Here is a 15,365-nt window from a genome sequence, read left to right on the forward strand (position 1 = left end):
GGAGGAAGGTTCATTCTTTTGGGTCTGCCGGATGAAGCAAATTACTATTACTTGTCACACCCAAACCTCAGAGAGGTCTCCCCACCACACAACTTAACTTATCTGATACCATTAGAAGTGATGCGAAATCTTAACGCCATGGACAGGAAATCACAACTCTTCTTCTCGAGAGCAAATTGGCGGATGGTAAAGAAATCCAAGCAAAACTAAAAACATAAAAAAAAAAAAAGTTCTTCGGTGGACACAACAGCGAATCGCAAATGGTTTCTCCAGTTACATTGCCCAAACCTAAAACCCCCACTTGATGGTGCGTTTTTGTACTTCTGGGCACGTGTATATTTTTTACATTTGGCTTTCTCAAAGTGCACAGTGAATTATCTGTGGCCAAAGCCCAGGTCGAGGCCATAACCCAAGGAGCCCTGTCGGTGAGGACCACCGGCTTGACCCATCATCGGTTGGATCTGCTTTGGGTCCATCCCCAGGAATCTCTGCAGTGACCCTGAATTATCACTTCCCTTTACTTGGGTAACTAAAAGCACAACACAGAAAAAAAAAACATTAACATATACAGGACAGATATAAAAAATGCATCAACGGTATACGGTTTCCAACGGAAAACATTCAATTTATCCCCCAAAGCTTTAACCTTCAACACCATTCATTACTGCCCCTATAGCAGTTGAACCAAGCCCATGACGGCCTTTACGAGGTTGTATTGTATAATAGTAAAAGAGGAGAAAGATCCGTATGTGTTGTCATACCTGGAGGTGGCATGTTATGTCTAGCAAAGTTTGGCTGCCAATGGGCAAAAGGAAAGCCTTGCGATGCACTGAGGCCGGGTACCACACCTGGCATCTGATTGTTCACACCAGGAGGTTGATGGTGCAGTGGACCCCCGGGAAATCCTTGTAACACATGGTGGGGGTGAGGCATGTTGCTTCTCATGTGCATTTCCTGCAACATAGGATGAGAGTGACGATCTAACTCAGGAACCCCACCAGGAGAATGATGGAAAGGTGGGTGAATCATGTTTGCTGGAAACTGGTGATTTGGGGGATGATCCTGATGAAAGCTGCCTGTGGCCATTAAATCGCTCTGAGACTTTACAGTACCATGATGAGGATCAAATGAGTGGAACAAAGGACCCGAACCATTTAGATGAGAAGGTTGCAGCTGCGGGTGAGCACTAGAAGGCTGAAATGGGAGGTCTGGCCCATTTGGGTAGTGAGGTGGATGACGGAGGAAAGGACTATCTTGACTTCCTATTGGCAGTCTTTCTTTCCTTGGGCCATAATTCAAGGCAGCTAGCTTCTCAGCGAGATTAAATGGCCCTTCTTTTGGTTCTTGATTAGGGGAACCTTGGAAAGGTACGAATTTCTGCATGTTCGCAGTGCCGTTAACTGCAAGTAAGTTATCCTCTCCCAGGAGACCAACACCAGCAGCACCAATCCTAGGGCCCAGTTCAGTTGCATTGTCTGCAGAACGAAATAGACCTCCAGGAAGGCCATCTGATCTCATTTGATCACTTTGGCTCGCTTCACTGATAGACTGGTCTAATCTGAATGGGGTCCCGGCTAGGAGAAGACCTTCATCTTTAGCTGAAAGAGACAAACTATGAGCTTCAGAAACTCCAGCATTTGCAGAGGCAGATTCTCCAACAGATTGCAGTTCCTTCATGAAGGCACTCCCGAAAAGAGTTTCAAGAGTCAAAGTATTCCCTGAATCTGCTGCCTCTCTGCCTATTCCACTAGTTTCAGGTGGTTGCTCAGCGGATGGTCTACTTTCTGCATTTGAAAATAGCCGCATAAACTGATTTTCAGGGCCTGCTCCTCTCTGCAGCAAAGAAAGTAGGTGATGCGAAGCATGGTCATCAACATATGCTTTTTGCTGTTTGTTCCTCACAGAAGAAACATCCGAGTCTCGCATAGCTGGTGGTGGATGCGAATAGCTATCACTGACTTCAGACAGAATAGACTGTTCAAGGTCTTCACAGGTGAGAACCGGTGGAACAGCTGCAGATTTACTAGGGGAAGTATAGATAAGCTGATCAGGGTTTTTAGTGTCATGGCCTTGGAAGGGCAGCCTTGCTGAGAGTTCATCCTTGGATTTTACATCAAATATTTGGAGTTTATTGGCACCTTGAAGCAGTGAGAGCAAGCCGTTTGACTGCTCGCTGGATGAGATATCTTCATATGGTTTGTTATCTGTGTTTCCTAGAAAGAAAAAAAATAAGAGTAGGTTAAGACTTCAAGGTTGCCATAGGGCAGCATCTAGACGGTGATTACCTTCTTCAAGAAACAGACCTGCAAACTTGGAAGATTTGACGGTTTGAGGGCTCGATCTTTCCTCTACTTTATTGTCATTTTGCTGCAAAGAAGGAGACAAATACAATATCGAATGAGGTGCTACAAAAGTTTCACTAGAAAACTATGCACACATGGAAACAAGCATTCATCTGAGATGGGGAAAAGAAATAATCAAAGAATTGATGCAATCAATGAGATTATATAACATAGACCATCCTTCTTTCCACATCAGCATGCCGTAATCATGTGATTCAAGGGCGCTGACAACTTCATAACAACTATATCATCCTACCATCTTGTAATATGTATATCATATAAAAAAAGATAGATGCACCATTTGAACCAATAACAAAGCTCATATTGGTTACAGATTATAAAGAAAATAACAAAAAAAGTTTAAGTAATGATACAGGTAAGGAAGTTACCTCTGTAAAATTAGAGTCCTTGCCATCATTCAAGTTCAAAGCGGCATTGAATAGCTTATCCAGGATTGAAGCTCCATCCGAGTTCCCTAAGCTTTTCTTCTGGTCCAACTTTGTGATAGCTTGTTCACTCTTTTCAGAATATCCTGAGGCTTCACTAAAATTTGAGATGCAGGGAAGATTCTCAAAACTTTTATCTCTGCCAATTGTATCAGTAGTTATTCCAAGAACTGTAGACAGATCAACAGCCCTTTCACTTGTGTTAGTGGAGATATTGACATCAGTACTTCTCATCAACAGCTCACTTGAGCCCGTTTGATTTGCCGGTGCTTTCTCCTCATTGTTACCAGACATCCCATTCACTAGATGACCATCTTTTGAATTCAACAGACTACCTTCATGTTGATAAACTCCAGTCTGCACAGAAGGTGAGAACCAGTTAATCAAAGGTGAAGAGAAAATAAGCATGAGCAAAGAGGGGGCCGTTAACAAGATTTCCAAGATGATATCATCAATCATCTCCTAAAAGCAACCTTAACACGACAGCTATTACCAAGATGAAAATGTATTGCTTTCAAACAAAGACTCACAAGCATATAACCATCACAAAATAGTCCCACAATCAAAGTTCAACTCTCAGTCATTAATCATGATGAATGCCTTGCGCACAGTATCTATAGAAACGGTCAAAAGCTTGATAATTCTAGGCATGAGTTTTCTCCTTTACTTCACCAACAGAAGGAGCTGAGAATCTTTATATCACGATGTGCAGAATACGGGTAACATGTTCCTCTTTCAAGCAAGAATGATATTTCTATAAGAAAGGCACTTTCAGTTTCTATCTTTACATCATTGTTGTGAGCATATTAACCTCTATTTTGCACTTGTTTAGGTATGTCAATAACAAGAGAGAATACTATTAGAGGAGAATTTCTATTCAACAATATGCAAATGAGACAAGAAAGATATCGAGAACACCCCAATCAAATCATAACCAAGCATGGAATTCTAAGAAACAGGCACTTACAGGAGGCTTCACTCCCGGTTTTCCTTCCAAAGGCGTGTTTGCAAAACCAGGAGGTACGAGTGGTCTGGGAGTAGTATTTTGAGGTGGAACCACAGTGTTATTGGAACCAGGAAGTATTGAAGATTCACAGACATGATTGCTTCTACCTAATTGGCCTTTTTCATCCTTCGAATCCTGCAACAGTTCAGTGAGATCAAATCCCTTTTTCCGCCCTTCTGGACTTAATTTTTGCCTCTCCTGGAATGCTTTGTGTTGTTCTTTCCTCATCAACTCAAAGGAAGCTGAAAGAAAGTTGAGAATGTCAATTCGAGTTTGATTTTGATAGAGAGAGAGAGCAAAATGCAAGTATAGGCTCTAAGAACTACACAACTGGCAAAGACCTAATTATAGAACAGCACTCAACAACAGTTCCGATGTACCTCTTCTCTTCCTCTCTTCTTCTGCTCTGTCTTCACTTGTAGAGTCAGAAGAACCAAATGTTTCATCATTGAATGAGTCTTTTGTGTCGCGCCGTGAGTAAGGTGATGCCTACAAAAAAAAAAAAGGAAATTTAAGAAGCCAAGTTATTATAACTAATTTGAAACTTCAGCTGTAGGCCTCATAACAAGACATGATCCAACATAGTGAACCATCACAAAGAGTCAAAGACAAATGATAGCCCCACAAAGACAAATGGGCATTTCACCTTGTATGGGCGTGGAGGATGATAAGGCTCGTTGCTTCTACTCAGCTGATACGCATCATTAGATTGAGACCTTTGACCAGATGTGCCCACACCATATCCAGATGACCTGGGAAAAGAGCCTCTTCCTAGAAGTCCATCATGTTCAGGAGCTTGCCAAGGTCTCCGTGAAGGCATGCCATAACGCCTTCCAGGCTCTGCTATCACGACAAATCGTTTATTATCAATTTCTTTTCAAGTTCACCAGAGTAGCCTTTTTGCCATTTACCATAGTACAGATATAAAAACTTACATTGGAACATATTGAACAACCAGCTGGATAGAATTCTAGCAATCACAATAATGAACAATGTTTTACCAATTGAGAAGTATATCTGAAAGATTATGTTTTGGGGTAATGACAAACAAAGACAAAGATAGACGGTTTCGGATTGCAAAAGTCCACCAGAGCGCCCTTCTCATCAAAACAATGGGAAACAAGTAACAAATAATACCTGAGTCCCATTCGGATTGTGAATCAGTAACTTTATCATTCCATCCACCAGAGCGATCTTCCCATTTTCCATGGGTTCCTCGAGAATAACTACCCATTTCACCCCTGGTAGGTGGAGACGAACTATAGTCATTCTGCCTGAAACCATGAGATGACAAATCGCTAGAAATCCTTCGATGCTCTGGCAAAGGATCTTCTGAGTCACTGCTCAAGGAGGAGGGTAAAATCACAACACATTTCTCAAAAGCAAATAGCATAGCACATAAAAAAAGCATGGAATTTAACAGACGCATTTGTATAGAAAAGAGTCTCACCGTAATAGTGATTCGTCAAATCCACTTGGCAGCTTTGGGAGCTTCTTGCAAACATCCAAGTTACTCAAGGATAAAAGAAACTCTCTCTTGTATGAAATTCTTGGTTTCCTGATTCAATAGAAGAAATTATAACTTCTCTGATGTTTATGATGAGAGTAAAAGTAAACTTACGCATCATTGACAGAATATATAACCTACTTTGAGGATCCATCATTGGTTTCAACAGGTGGATCCATCGTAAATTGTTGATTATTATCTACACTCATTTTGCAAGCAGACAATATAGCTATACCCTCCCCCCCAAAATCACCCCGACTCTTAACTCAGTCCAAAACGTAAATATTTCCAAAATCCTGTAGAACCACGACAATGAAGATCAATATTACAGGGCATAACATTTTCTCATCTCTCTAATGGCCACCATTAAACTAAATCCAGCAAAATCATAATCCCAGCTACCAATCAACAAGAAACCCGCGATTCACCACCAGTAGCCTAGACCGGTCATCTCGATCGAGCTATATGTACAATAAGATTTACAGACGCAGAAAAATCTAGCTATCCTTCTACAATCCTCGCCCAAAACTGCGAAATTTCCGGAAATCTAACAGCAGAAACCGAGTGTCTTGCTCATCCTTAAATGGTAAATCTTATCTCGCACCGGATTCCAAGGAAGCATTTCCGGCCAACAAAAAATTCGAATCGGTCAACCTCATATGGAGATCGAACGAGACAAATTCTAGGGATTCTTCCGCTAATCTAAGATGTTCGACAACTAGGGTTTCGGCGCCGCCGGGAAAACACCTGGATTCCAGAATACACCTGTTTAAAGAGACGGCAAAAATCTCCGATTCCAAGAGATGAGGGCAATGGCGAAGAAGATTAGGGTTTGGGCCTGTAAGAAAGCTTTCTGGTTCCTCCGGGTTTTAATCGATTTGCAAGAAAGAGTTGATCGTAGAAAGAAAACGAAGTCTTACAGAGAGAGATTGTCTTTCATGGAGGCAGGTAATGAACTTCCACGCGCCTGTCTCGCGTGACTTCACGGTCATTGTTTTTAGAAAGTCTTTAAATGACTAGATTAAATTTTTTTTGAATTGTATCATTTGTTGACATTAATATAATAAAAACTTATAAAGATTATTTGTTACATTCATCCAAAAATATATCTATATAATTTAATTATTGTAAATCATCATTATATTATTTATAGAATGAATATTAAAAAATATAAAGTTGTATAAAAATATGAGTGTCGTTGTCTACACATTATATAAGTTCGATGTAAACAATTTGTTATGAGTGTCTTAAATCTCGATTTTTTTATGCGTGATGTGCGAGTTATTTTTTATTTGATTATAAAATATTATTGATATGAATGTATTAAAAAATATTTTATATATTATGTAAGGTGAAAACCCTTAAAAATTCTCAAACTTCAAATTCGGTTGAATACTAATGTGAAAATTTATGCTGTTGTGTCATATATGTCACATTGGAAATCTATATTTTTTTTTCTTCATTTGCAAACTATACCTTTATATAAATTTTTGACAAAATCCTTACTTTATTATCTAAATTCAGTATTGTCATTTAGTGCTCCGAAAAATATGCAGCATAAAAAAGTAATTGTTTTTTGGAAACTGTGTTATCCGGGAGAACTGTTTTTTCATCTATGAAACATGTTTTTCATCTAACACCCATTTTCGTCCGTGAGAACTATTTTTTATCCGAAAAAACTGTTTTTCAACCGGATAAAAAACAGTTCTCCCGAACAAAAAACAGATTCTCACGGACGGAAAACATATTCAATCATTAAAGAAATGAATAAATAAAAGAATATAAATATCATTATATTATCACTATAATAATAATATTGTTTTATATATAAATCATCTCATATTTCAATATAAATTTATTTTATAAATTTACTATATATTATAAAAAAAATTCAAACATTACATAAAAAACAGTCAGAAAAAAGATATTATTAGGTATATATATTGTTGTTAATTTATTGTGAATTTTGTATTATATATGTTATTGGTTTTTAGATTTATTTCGTATTATATATATATGGTGTGAAATGGAATAATATTTATATTATTAATTTGTTTATAAACTAATTTAAAAAATTAAATATCACATTATGGTGTAGCAATATTTTTTATAAAATTTCTCATCTTAATATCTATTAAAATTGAATCATATATTTCATGCATTTGGTGGTAATAATTTAATTTAATGCAAAATGGTAATGATAATATTAGTTATCCAATTTGACTCTTTTGGCATCAAATCCAATGGTCAAGTGGACCATAAAAATATTTTAATTCTTATTCACTTCAAAATTATGATTAATGCAATGTTACAAGAGATAAAACATTCACGGCAGAGAAAGTCAATTAATACGTATATTCATATACGTATACGTATATACACATATACATATTTATATATACATATATACGATACATATTTATACAGATATATATATAAATATTTAAACATACATATATATATACATACATATATATATGATTTAGACAATCATATTCTACATCTTGTTATTTAATACTGTCATGTCAAAAAAAATGAAAAAGAACAAAATTTTATAGATACATAAAAATTTCTCAACTTGCAAATGGTTGAAAAACTAATTTCTTACCTTGTAGGCTAGGGAAAAATTCTTGCAAATCATGTCATTAGAATGCTTGAACTTGTAAAACAGAGCCAATTAAATGTTTGATCAACGTTGAGTGTCATTTATATTAAATATTATCCTACATGGTATTCCATATCATATTTTATGTCAAAATTAATTGCCATAGCCATTCTTGAATTAAAGAAACGTTAAAAAAATAAACGGCAAATGAAATCAGATTGCTAAAACAGTCGAGATTTAATGGTTCATTTAAAAATAAAAAACCATAAAATTCTCTCCCAAATATATAAAATCCTAATCCTTCTTCCGTATTGAACCCTAATTCCTCTTCTTAAACCTCTTTGCTTTCGTCTTCTTCGTCGACATCTCTTATTCGATTTTCCCTCTCCGTCGACTTCTTCCATTTCGTCTCTTCTTCGGTTTCTATCTCTCCTAGGATTTCATCGACTTTCGATTTCTTCGACTTCATCCCTGGGTTTGACTTGTATCTTTGTGGTCTTCGACTTCTTCAACTTCATCTCTAGATTTGACTTGTAATTCTTCGACTTCTATCTCTTTTGGATTAAAAACAAAAAATGTATGACAAATAAATTTAAACCAATATCATTTAGTGGAATTGATTTATATTTCGTAACTTAATATCACATCTCTTCTATATCTCTTATTTTTTTTTATATATTTTCTCAAGAGATGAATCATTCTTTTCTACTATTCTTTTTTTGATTGTTTATGGGATTGAACAATATTTTTTAAAATAATTTGTTATGTTATACTTTATGGACATCATTGATGTGTTTTTCAGAGTTTGCAACACGTGGAGCGAAAAGAATGTCTGTATTTTTTAAAATTTTTATTTTTAAACTATATATTTTCAATTTCATTATTAAAGACAATGTAACAACCCAGAAAATAACTCAAGTTCGCTTGAAAGAAAATTCAAATCTTTTATATCAAATTCAAACCTATTTTGTCTAACAGATTTAAATAATCCAAAAAATTTCTAAGATAAACAGATTCAAGTTAATGAACTTTTTTGATAAATCGATTCGTGGAATCGGTTTTATTTATCGATTTAATTTGCTTGCATTATTTAATCCTGGGATTAACGATGTGGCAATTATTATGACGTGGAATATCATGTAGACAATATTTAACAGAAATGATGGTTAATGTTGGTGGAAATTTTAATCGGAACTGTGTTGCAAGTTTAGAGATTCTAATAAAAAACTACAAGTCGAGGAATTAGTTATCCTACCATTTTTAAGTTAAGATTTTGTTTATGGACATATATATATATATATATATATATATGTAATATGCATCGGCTTGACCATAAAATCTCAATTTTGGTATTTCCTCAAGTAGCAATCTTCTTTCCAATACGTTTAATATTTAACTTATACTTTTTGTAAATTTTAGAACCTAAACCTTTTAATATCAATGAACATTCCACCAAATGACGATATATCATATCAGACAATTAATGTATATGTCCAATATATATTTTACATTTTGTTTATGTTTTTATTTATATTTTTTTGTCTTTTATTTTCATAAAAGAGTTAACTATTTTTTTATTCGGTTTGAATAATGGTTTAACTTAAATTTGAATTGTATTAAAATCAAAAATGGTTTTTTGTCTTTATTTTTTTATTTAGACTAACAATGAATTTTATGAAAAATGATTAGATTTATCAAAATTCCTCAACTCTCTTTATTATTTGTGAATTTATTTTAAAATCTTAACATATATTTTCTAAAAATTTTAACAGTTACTATTAATTTTACAAAGAGAAATCTAAAAATTATATAATTATATCAAAATTTCGAAATAAATAAATATTAAACTTTTTTTCGATTGTTTTTGTTTTTTGTAGTTTTTGAATTTTTTTATAATATTTAGTAAATTCAAGAATTTATTTATATCAAAATATGAGGTAATTATTCATGCAAACTTATGATTATTATCATTGTTAATATAACACATAAAAATTCTAGATTATTTAATATATCAATATATATATAGAAATGCTAATAAGATAAAAATACAATAAATTGAAATTGAAATTAATTACAAAAAGAGAGCTACCGTTTTTCCATTAGTAGATTAGTGAATAGTCTATCCAATAATAAATATTCTTACTACCGTTTTTGTTTGTAAGTAGTGGAGTAGGCAATAAATATTGTATTTAAATTATAATAATACATTTATAAGCCATATTCTATTTTTATGGTTATTAGCTGGATAATAAATATTCTTACTACCGTTTTTGTTTGAAAGTAGTGGGGTATTCTATTTAAATTATAATATAATAGTACATTAATAAGCCATATTCTATGTCAATAAAAGTTAAACAAAATAATGTAACTCATAAAGTTTTGAAATGACCAATCAAAATTTAAAAAATGGCAACATGGAATGCTTAGGTGGCTTCACCAAATCTCTTTAAACTCCTTTATTAATATATATTGATTTTGAGGATATAAACTCCGCAGTTCTACTTCGTATTTGCAATAATCGGGAAACAAATCCCTATATATTTTAAGTTTGACGATTTCGCCCCAATTGTTTTGTAAGTATAAATTGAACCATGAACATTACTATCCGTGTTACATATGCTGGTCGGTATTTGTCCAACTCCAGAATTTATGGACTAAACTTCAACATTTTGTATATGTTATTGATCAGCCGTAAAGAATTGAAATACATCATCATGTTCACGCAAGAGTAGCTTTCTCTGCCGCAATGTACCGGGACGTTTTTGACAATATCAATGTTTTAGGGTGAAAAAGAAAATCAGGGCGTAAAATAGGCCCATGGGCCATGGTATAAGCGTGGATGCAGATTCAGACGAAACGACGACGTTCGAGAAATCAAGGGCCCAATACCGAGGGTAAATGGGCCCGGGTATACCCATACCCATATTTACAATCGGCCTCATTTCCTCTAAAAGGAGGATCCATTTGTTGCCGTGATGGGTTTTCTTTTTATTGGCGTTTTCTCCAACCCAAATGTTTTTGTTTTTAAGGTACATATGAGTCGGAATTTTGTTGTATAAACTTTAAATTATTTTGTGATTTTTTTTTATGATGACGATTACCCGAATCTATCTTGGACTGTTGCTTTGACTTAATCGCTAAGGTTCTTGTCTCTCTCTCTTTCTAAAAGTCGTTTTTGTATTTGGTAATATATATCTTAATTAGTCTTTGTATGGAATTGGACTTGGATGGGCAGTTTAGTCTTTGACTCAATTAAGTATCTAATTAATTGTTAATTGACTAAAGATTTACCCTCTAAAATATTCTGATCCACCAATAATTAAAAAGGAAAGGAATAATCTTTTTGGCGAATGGAATGCTGCTCTGGCCACACCCATTATCTCTGTCTTCGCATCCTATCAATAACTCGTTCCATAATGTCTTTTAATATAACATCACCCAATAAACAATAGCATTTAACCATAAAACGGATTGGATATTGTATTAATCTCCTTGATATTACTAAAATATACATTTGAGGAGAGTTATATCGGCAATCAAACAACATGATTGGCTCAAATCGAATATCACCACATCCTAACAAAAACATAAAATTAAATATATAAATTCTGCCGGTCCATATAATATGAACGAAGTAATAATATCTGGCGGCTACGATGCCGTGGATTCCATGGAGATCACGCTGCACCGATGTCTGTATGGTGTCATCTCACCCCAACGGTCAAGCTCCGTCACCTAAAGACGTTTCGTTTACACAAAACTCCTCGAAAGAGGTTAGGTCCCTCTACTACTCTCTCCCCGCTCCCGTTAAAGGGTAAAACAGTCTTTTCATACGTCCTACCCTGGTCACCGTCACCTTATGCAAATACACGGCGGCGGAAATTCAGCCAGCTCATTCACACACGCACTCTTTCTCTCGAACACGGGCACTCTTGAAAGCTTTCGTAAATTCCATTGATTGGCGGATACACTTTTTTTTATTTATTTAATTTGATTCGTTTTGTTTGTTCATTTAATTCTATCTTTTGAATTTGTTCGGTTCTTCGGCCCCCCTGTTTTTGTTTCCGCTTCCAAGGCACATGCAGCGGCGATATCTTTAGATTCCCCGGAGAGTCGGATTCGTTAGCCGGAAAGTTTGAGGCTTTCCGGCGAGAACTGCTAAGAATCCGGAAACCCGTTATCGGAGAATTGCTGGGTTTTGTGTAACCGAAGTGAAAAAGGGGGCGATGTCGCTATACGACGCTACTTTTATCAACACCGAGCTCTCGAAACCAACGTCGATCTTCGGTCTCCGGCTCTGGGTCGTCATTGGAATCTTGCTCGGATCTCTCATTGTCATAGCTCTCTTTCTCCTATCCCTATGCCTAACATCTCGCCGGAAAAACCGAAAACCCCGAGCGGACTTCGGCGCCGTCGCCACGCCGCCGATCTCAAAGGAGATTCAGGAAATCGTGCACCACCACGCGCCGGTGGCGGACTATCACCACCCGACGCAAGCCGCCCCGGCGGAGATCCAGGTCGACATCGGGAAGATCGAGCACCGGGTTGTGTTCTCGGATCGCGTCTCGAGCGGGGAGAGTAGAGGAACAGTGAACACCAGCGAAACGGCATCGTTTTCGGGAAGCGGAAGCGTCGGGCCGGAGGTTTCGCATCTGGGCTGGGGCCGATGGTACACTCTGAGAGAGCTGGAGGCGGCGACGAACGGCCTATGTGAAGAGAATGTCATCGGAGAAGGTGGGTATGGGATTGTGTACCGCGGGATTTTAACTGACGGTACTAAGGTCGCTGTCAAGAACCTGCTCAATAACAGGTAAAAATCGGAGCTTTGGTTTCTATTTCGGCTCAACTTTTGGAATTTCATCATCAAATTCTGCTTCTTTACTCGTTTCTAACAGGGTTTTAGTTTTTCTGGGTTGAGTTTTTTACTCCCTTCTGGGTTAGTTGGCAGCCTGATAGTGCTTCTTTTGCCTGTTCGGCTTTTTTGGTACCGTTTGGTTTGTTAGTCTGCCGAGACACTTGAAGAAACAGGGTTTTACACTGTTTGGGATCCATTTAAGGTTGTTCTTTTGCTTCTGCACTCTGCTTTTTGTGCATTTTGATGGCTTGAAATGTATCCTTAGATTTCCCCAGTAGTTGCTTGACTTTGATCTTTGCTCTGTACACATTCCAGATCCAAAGATTACTGTGTCGTGACATCTGTCTCGTATGGTTCTTATGGACTGTCCTTACTAATAGTAGCAGCTTATCCTTCTGCATTGTCGTCTATGAGATTTCTCATGTTACTGTTTTGTGTTCATAAATTTTCAGGGGTCAAGCCGAGAAGGAATTCAGAGTGGAGGTTGAAGCCATTGGGCGTGTGAGGCATAAGAATCTCGTCAGGCTTTTAGGGTATTGCGTTGAAGGTGCATACAGGTCAGTAAACTAGCTGGTTATCTCTAACATTCAAATACTTTTCAACAACCGAGAAATATACTGTGTAGCATTATCTCTGTTTTCTTGAGACAGGATGCTCGTGTATGAATACCTAGACAATGGCAACTTGGAACAATGGCTACATGGTGATGTTGGGGATGTCAGTCCTCTGACTTGGGATATCCGTATGAACATAATACTTGGGATAGCGAAAGGGTACTCTCAAATACTAGAAAGTTCATCTCTTTATCCGCTGTTTGAATGGATTTCAAATGTGTAGATCTCTGGTATATCGACAGATTGGCGTACCTACACGAGGGTCTTGAACCAAAAGTTGTGCACCGAGACATAAAATCCAGCAATATCTTGCTTGACCGCCAATGGAACCCAAAGGTCTCAGATTTCGGACTTGCCAAGCTGTTGTGCTCTGAGAGAAGTTACGTGACAACCCGTGTGATGGGGACTTTTGGGTAAGTTCATAATTTGTGCACTCCTGGTAAATTTCAAATTAAGTATCTCGAGGATATTGATATCGGAAATAATCAATCCCTCGAATTTGTGGATGTGATCAGTTACGTGGCACCAGAATACGCTTGCACCGGAATGCTAAACGAGAAGAGCGATATTTATAGCTTCGGCATATTAATCATGGAGATAATCACCGGAAGAAATCCAGTTGATTATAGCCGACCTCAAGGAGAGGTATATATTCTCTCTCAAAACTGACATAGTTCGAGTGGTTCGGATGTGCACCAGTGACATGCATAAGCGAATGATTTGCAGGTGAATCTGGTGGAATGGCTGAAAACAATGGTGGGGAACAGGAGGGCTGAGGAAGTAGTCGATCCAAAGCTACAAGAGCCGCCTTCCTCCAAGGCTCTTAAACGTGTGTTGCTCGTCTCTCTTCGCTGTGTGGATCCTGACGCTAACAAGAGGCCTAAGATGGGACATATCATCCACATGCTCGAATCCGACGACTTGATGTTCCGAGATGTATCTCTCTCTCTCTCTCTCTCTCTCTCTCTCTCTCTCTCTCGTCGTTCCTTGTCACTGTCTTCACGCATCTGCAGACACAAGCACAAACAGCATATGCATTACACGTGCATGTGGACGTAAAATCATACGTAAACACTAACAAACATTCACATGCATAACTTGTCGAACCTGTTGCGGTTATATATGTCCTCCCTCACGTGCATGCACACACGACATGATGTTTGTTGACACAAGAAGTTGTTAAAAGCAGGAGCGAAGGGCAGTGAGGGAGCACATGAAACGGGAAGAGAAGAAGCAACAGATGACGGCTCAGACAAGCGACAGCGACAAGGATTCACGCCATCATCACCACCCTTGTTCGACTCTGAGGAGATGATCATAATTCTTAATCTGTGTGACATAATATAGATGTATAATTCTTCTTTAATATCCTCTGTAATCATATCCACCACCTTATTGTAACTCCTTTTTGTCTCGGAAAAATGGCCCGATGTTACATCAAATGTGACGCGACATGTAGAGACACGTTTATCCTCTTATATGGATTGGGCATGGACCGACCCACCTTAGCTGTTGTTTCGGATGCATCGCAGCCACATATGTTCACACCCATTGGGACAGGCTGGTCTTTTCATAAAGAACTTGCTTAATTGGCAAAATGGACCCATCTCATTCCTGTCTTCATTATTATTGCCCATCAACTTGAACTCGAAATAATTCCAAACAATTTATTTAGTTTTTGATAAATAAACAATTTATTTTTCATGACGGCAACTAACATACGTCATTTTGGTATCTCATTCATTATTCGGGCCGTGGACCTATCTATTCATGTCATAGCCGAAATGAAATGATAATTAGGTCCTTCACTATATACCCATCAAGAAGTTTATGTCACATTAGTCAAGTACGTGTTTTGAATTAATTCGAGGGTACAATTCATGGCACTGACACCAATTTCATGTGAATATCCGAATCTTGATGAAGAACCGGCAGATGGTGCCATTGCATACGCACGTAAATGTGCTTCTGTAACAGCTTCCTTATAAAT

The 15,365-nt window shown here is 37.1% G+C and overlaps 2 protein-coding genes across 12 annotated transcripts; one reads left to right on the plus strand and one right to left on the minus strand.

Moving 5' to 3' along the window:
- Positions 1–143: 143 nt before the first annotated feature.
- LOC104801395 lies at positions 144–6,283 on the minus strand. Of its 9 annotated transcripts, XM_010524657.2 has the most exons (11): positions 5,443–6,209; positions 5,245–5,352; positions 4,932–5,134; positions 4,441–4,637; positions 4,175–4,283; positions 3,756–4,036; positions 2,732–3,145; positions 2,286–2,367; positions 1,152–2,213; positions 762–1,076; positions 144–529 (listed from the first exon to the last, which is right to left on the minus strand). In XM_010524657.2, exons 1-11 carry the CDS (start codon positions 5,508–5,510, stop codon positions 375–377), a joined length of 2,994 nt encoding a protein of 997 aa, XP_010522959.1. In that variant the 5' UTR covers positions 5,511–6,209; the 3' UTR covers positions 144–374. The 9 variants fall into 9 exon arrangements, with proteins under 9 accessions (XP_010522959.1, XP_010522958.1, XP_010522955.1 ...); XM_010524656.2 differs by lacking the exon at positions 5,443–6,209 and adding an exon at positions 6,222–6,283 and having other exon boundaries at positions 762–2,213; XM_010524653.2 differs by having other exon boundaries at positions 762–2,204; positions 4,441–4,634; positions 5,443–6,208.
- A 5,286-nt stretch (positions 6,284–11,569) lies between these two features.
- On the plus strand, positions 11,570–14,889 carry LOC104801396 (probable serine/threonine-protein kinase At1g01540). 3 transcript variants are annotated; one of them, XM_010524660.1, is made up of 8 exons: positions 11,570–11,679; positions 11,982–12,716; positions 13,214–13,318; positions 13,412–13,534; positions 13,618–13,788; positions 13,891–14,020; positions 14,102–14,311; positions 14,562–14,889. In XM_010524660.1, exons 2-8 carry the CDS (start codon positions 12,133–12,135, stop codon positions 14,688–14,690), a joined length of 1,452 nt encoding a protein of 483 aa, XP_010522962.1. In that variant the 5' UTR covers positions 11,570–11,679; positions 11,982–12,132; the 3' UTR covers positions 14,691–14,889. The 3 variants fall into 3 exon arrangements, with proteins under 3 accessions (XP_010522962.1, XP_010522961.1, XP_010522963.1); XM_010524659.2 differs by lacking the exon at positions 11,570–11,679 and having other exon boundaries at positions 11,688–12,716; XM_010524661.2 differs by lacking the exon at positions 11,570–11,679 and having other exon boundaries at positions 11,689–12,716; positions 14,565–14,889.
- Positions 14,890–15,365: the final 476 nt, after the last annotated feature.

The sequence above is a fragment of the Tarenaya hassleriana genome, unplaced genomic scaffold (genome assembly GCF_000463585.1).
Source record: "Tarenaya hassleriana unplaced genomic scaffold, ASM46358v1 Cleome7, whole genome shotgun sequence".
Classification (NCBI taxonomy): domain Eukaryota; kingdom Viridiplantae; phylum Streptophyta; class Magnoliopsida; order Brassicales; family Cleomaceae; genus Tarenaya; species Tarenaya hassleriana.

What these genes read in the sequence shown, in the direction of transcription:
- LOC104801395 (XM_010524649.2), bottom strand. Translation starts at nt 5,510, where the DNA reads ATGAGTGTAGATAATAATCAACAATTTACGATGGATCCACCTGTTGAA. An exon ending in TTTGACGAATCACTATTACG is followed by an intron (nt 5,135 to 5,244) that starts GTGAGACTCTTT and finishes CTCCTTGAGCAG; the next exon opens with TGACTCAGAAGATCCTTTGC. An exon ending in AGGTCTGTTTCTTGAAGAAG is followed by an intron (nt 2,214 to 2,285) that starts GTAATCACCGTC and finishes TTTTCTTTCTAG; the next exon opens with GAAACACAGATAACAAACCA.
- LOC104801396 (XM_010524660.1), top strand. Translation starts at nt 12,133, where the DNA reads ATGTCGCTATACGACGCTACTTTTATCAACACCGAGCTCTCGAAACCA. An exon ending in AAGAACCTGCTCAATAACAG is followed by an intron (nt 12,717 to 13,213) that starts GTAAAAATCGGA and finishes ATAAATTTTCAG; the next exon opens with GGGTCAAGCCGAGAAGGAAT. An exon ending in CGTGTGATGGGGACTTTTGG is followed by an intron (nt 13,789 to 13,890) that starts GTAAGTTCATAA and finishes GGATGTGATCAG; the next exon opens with TTACGTGGCACCAGAATACG.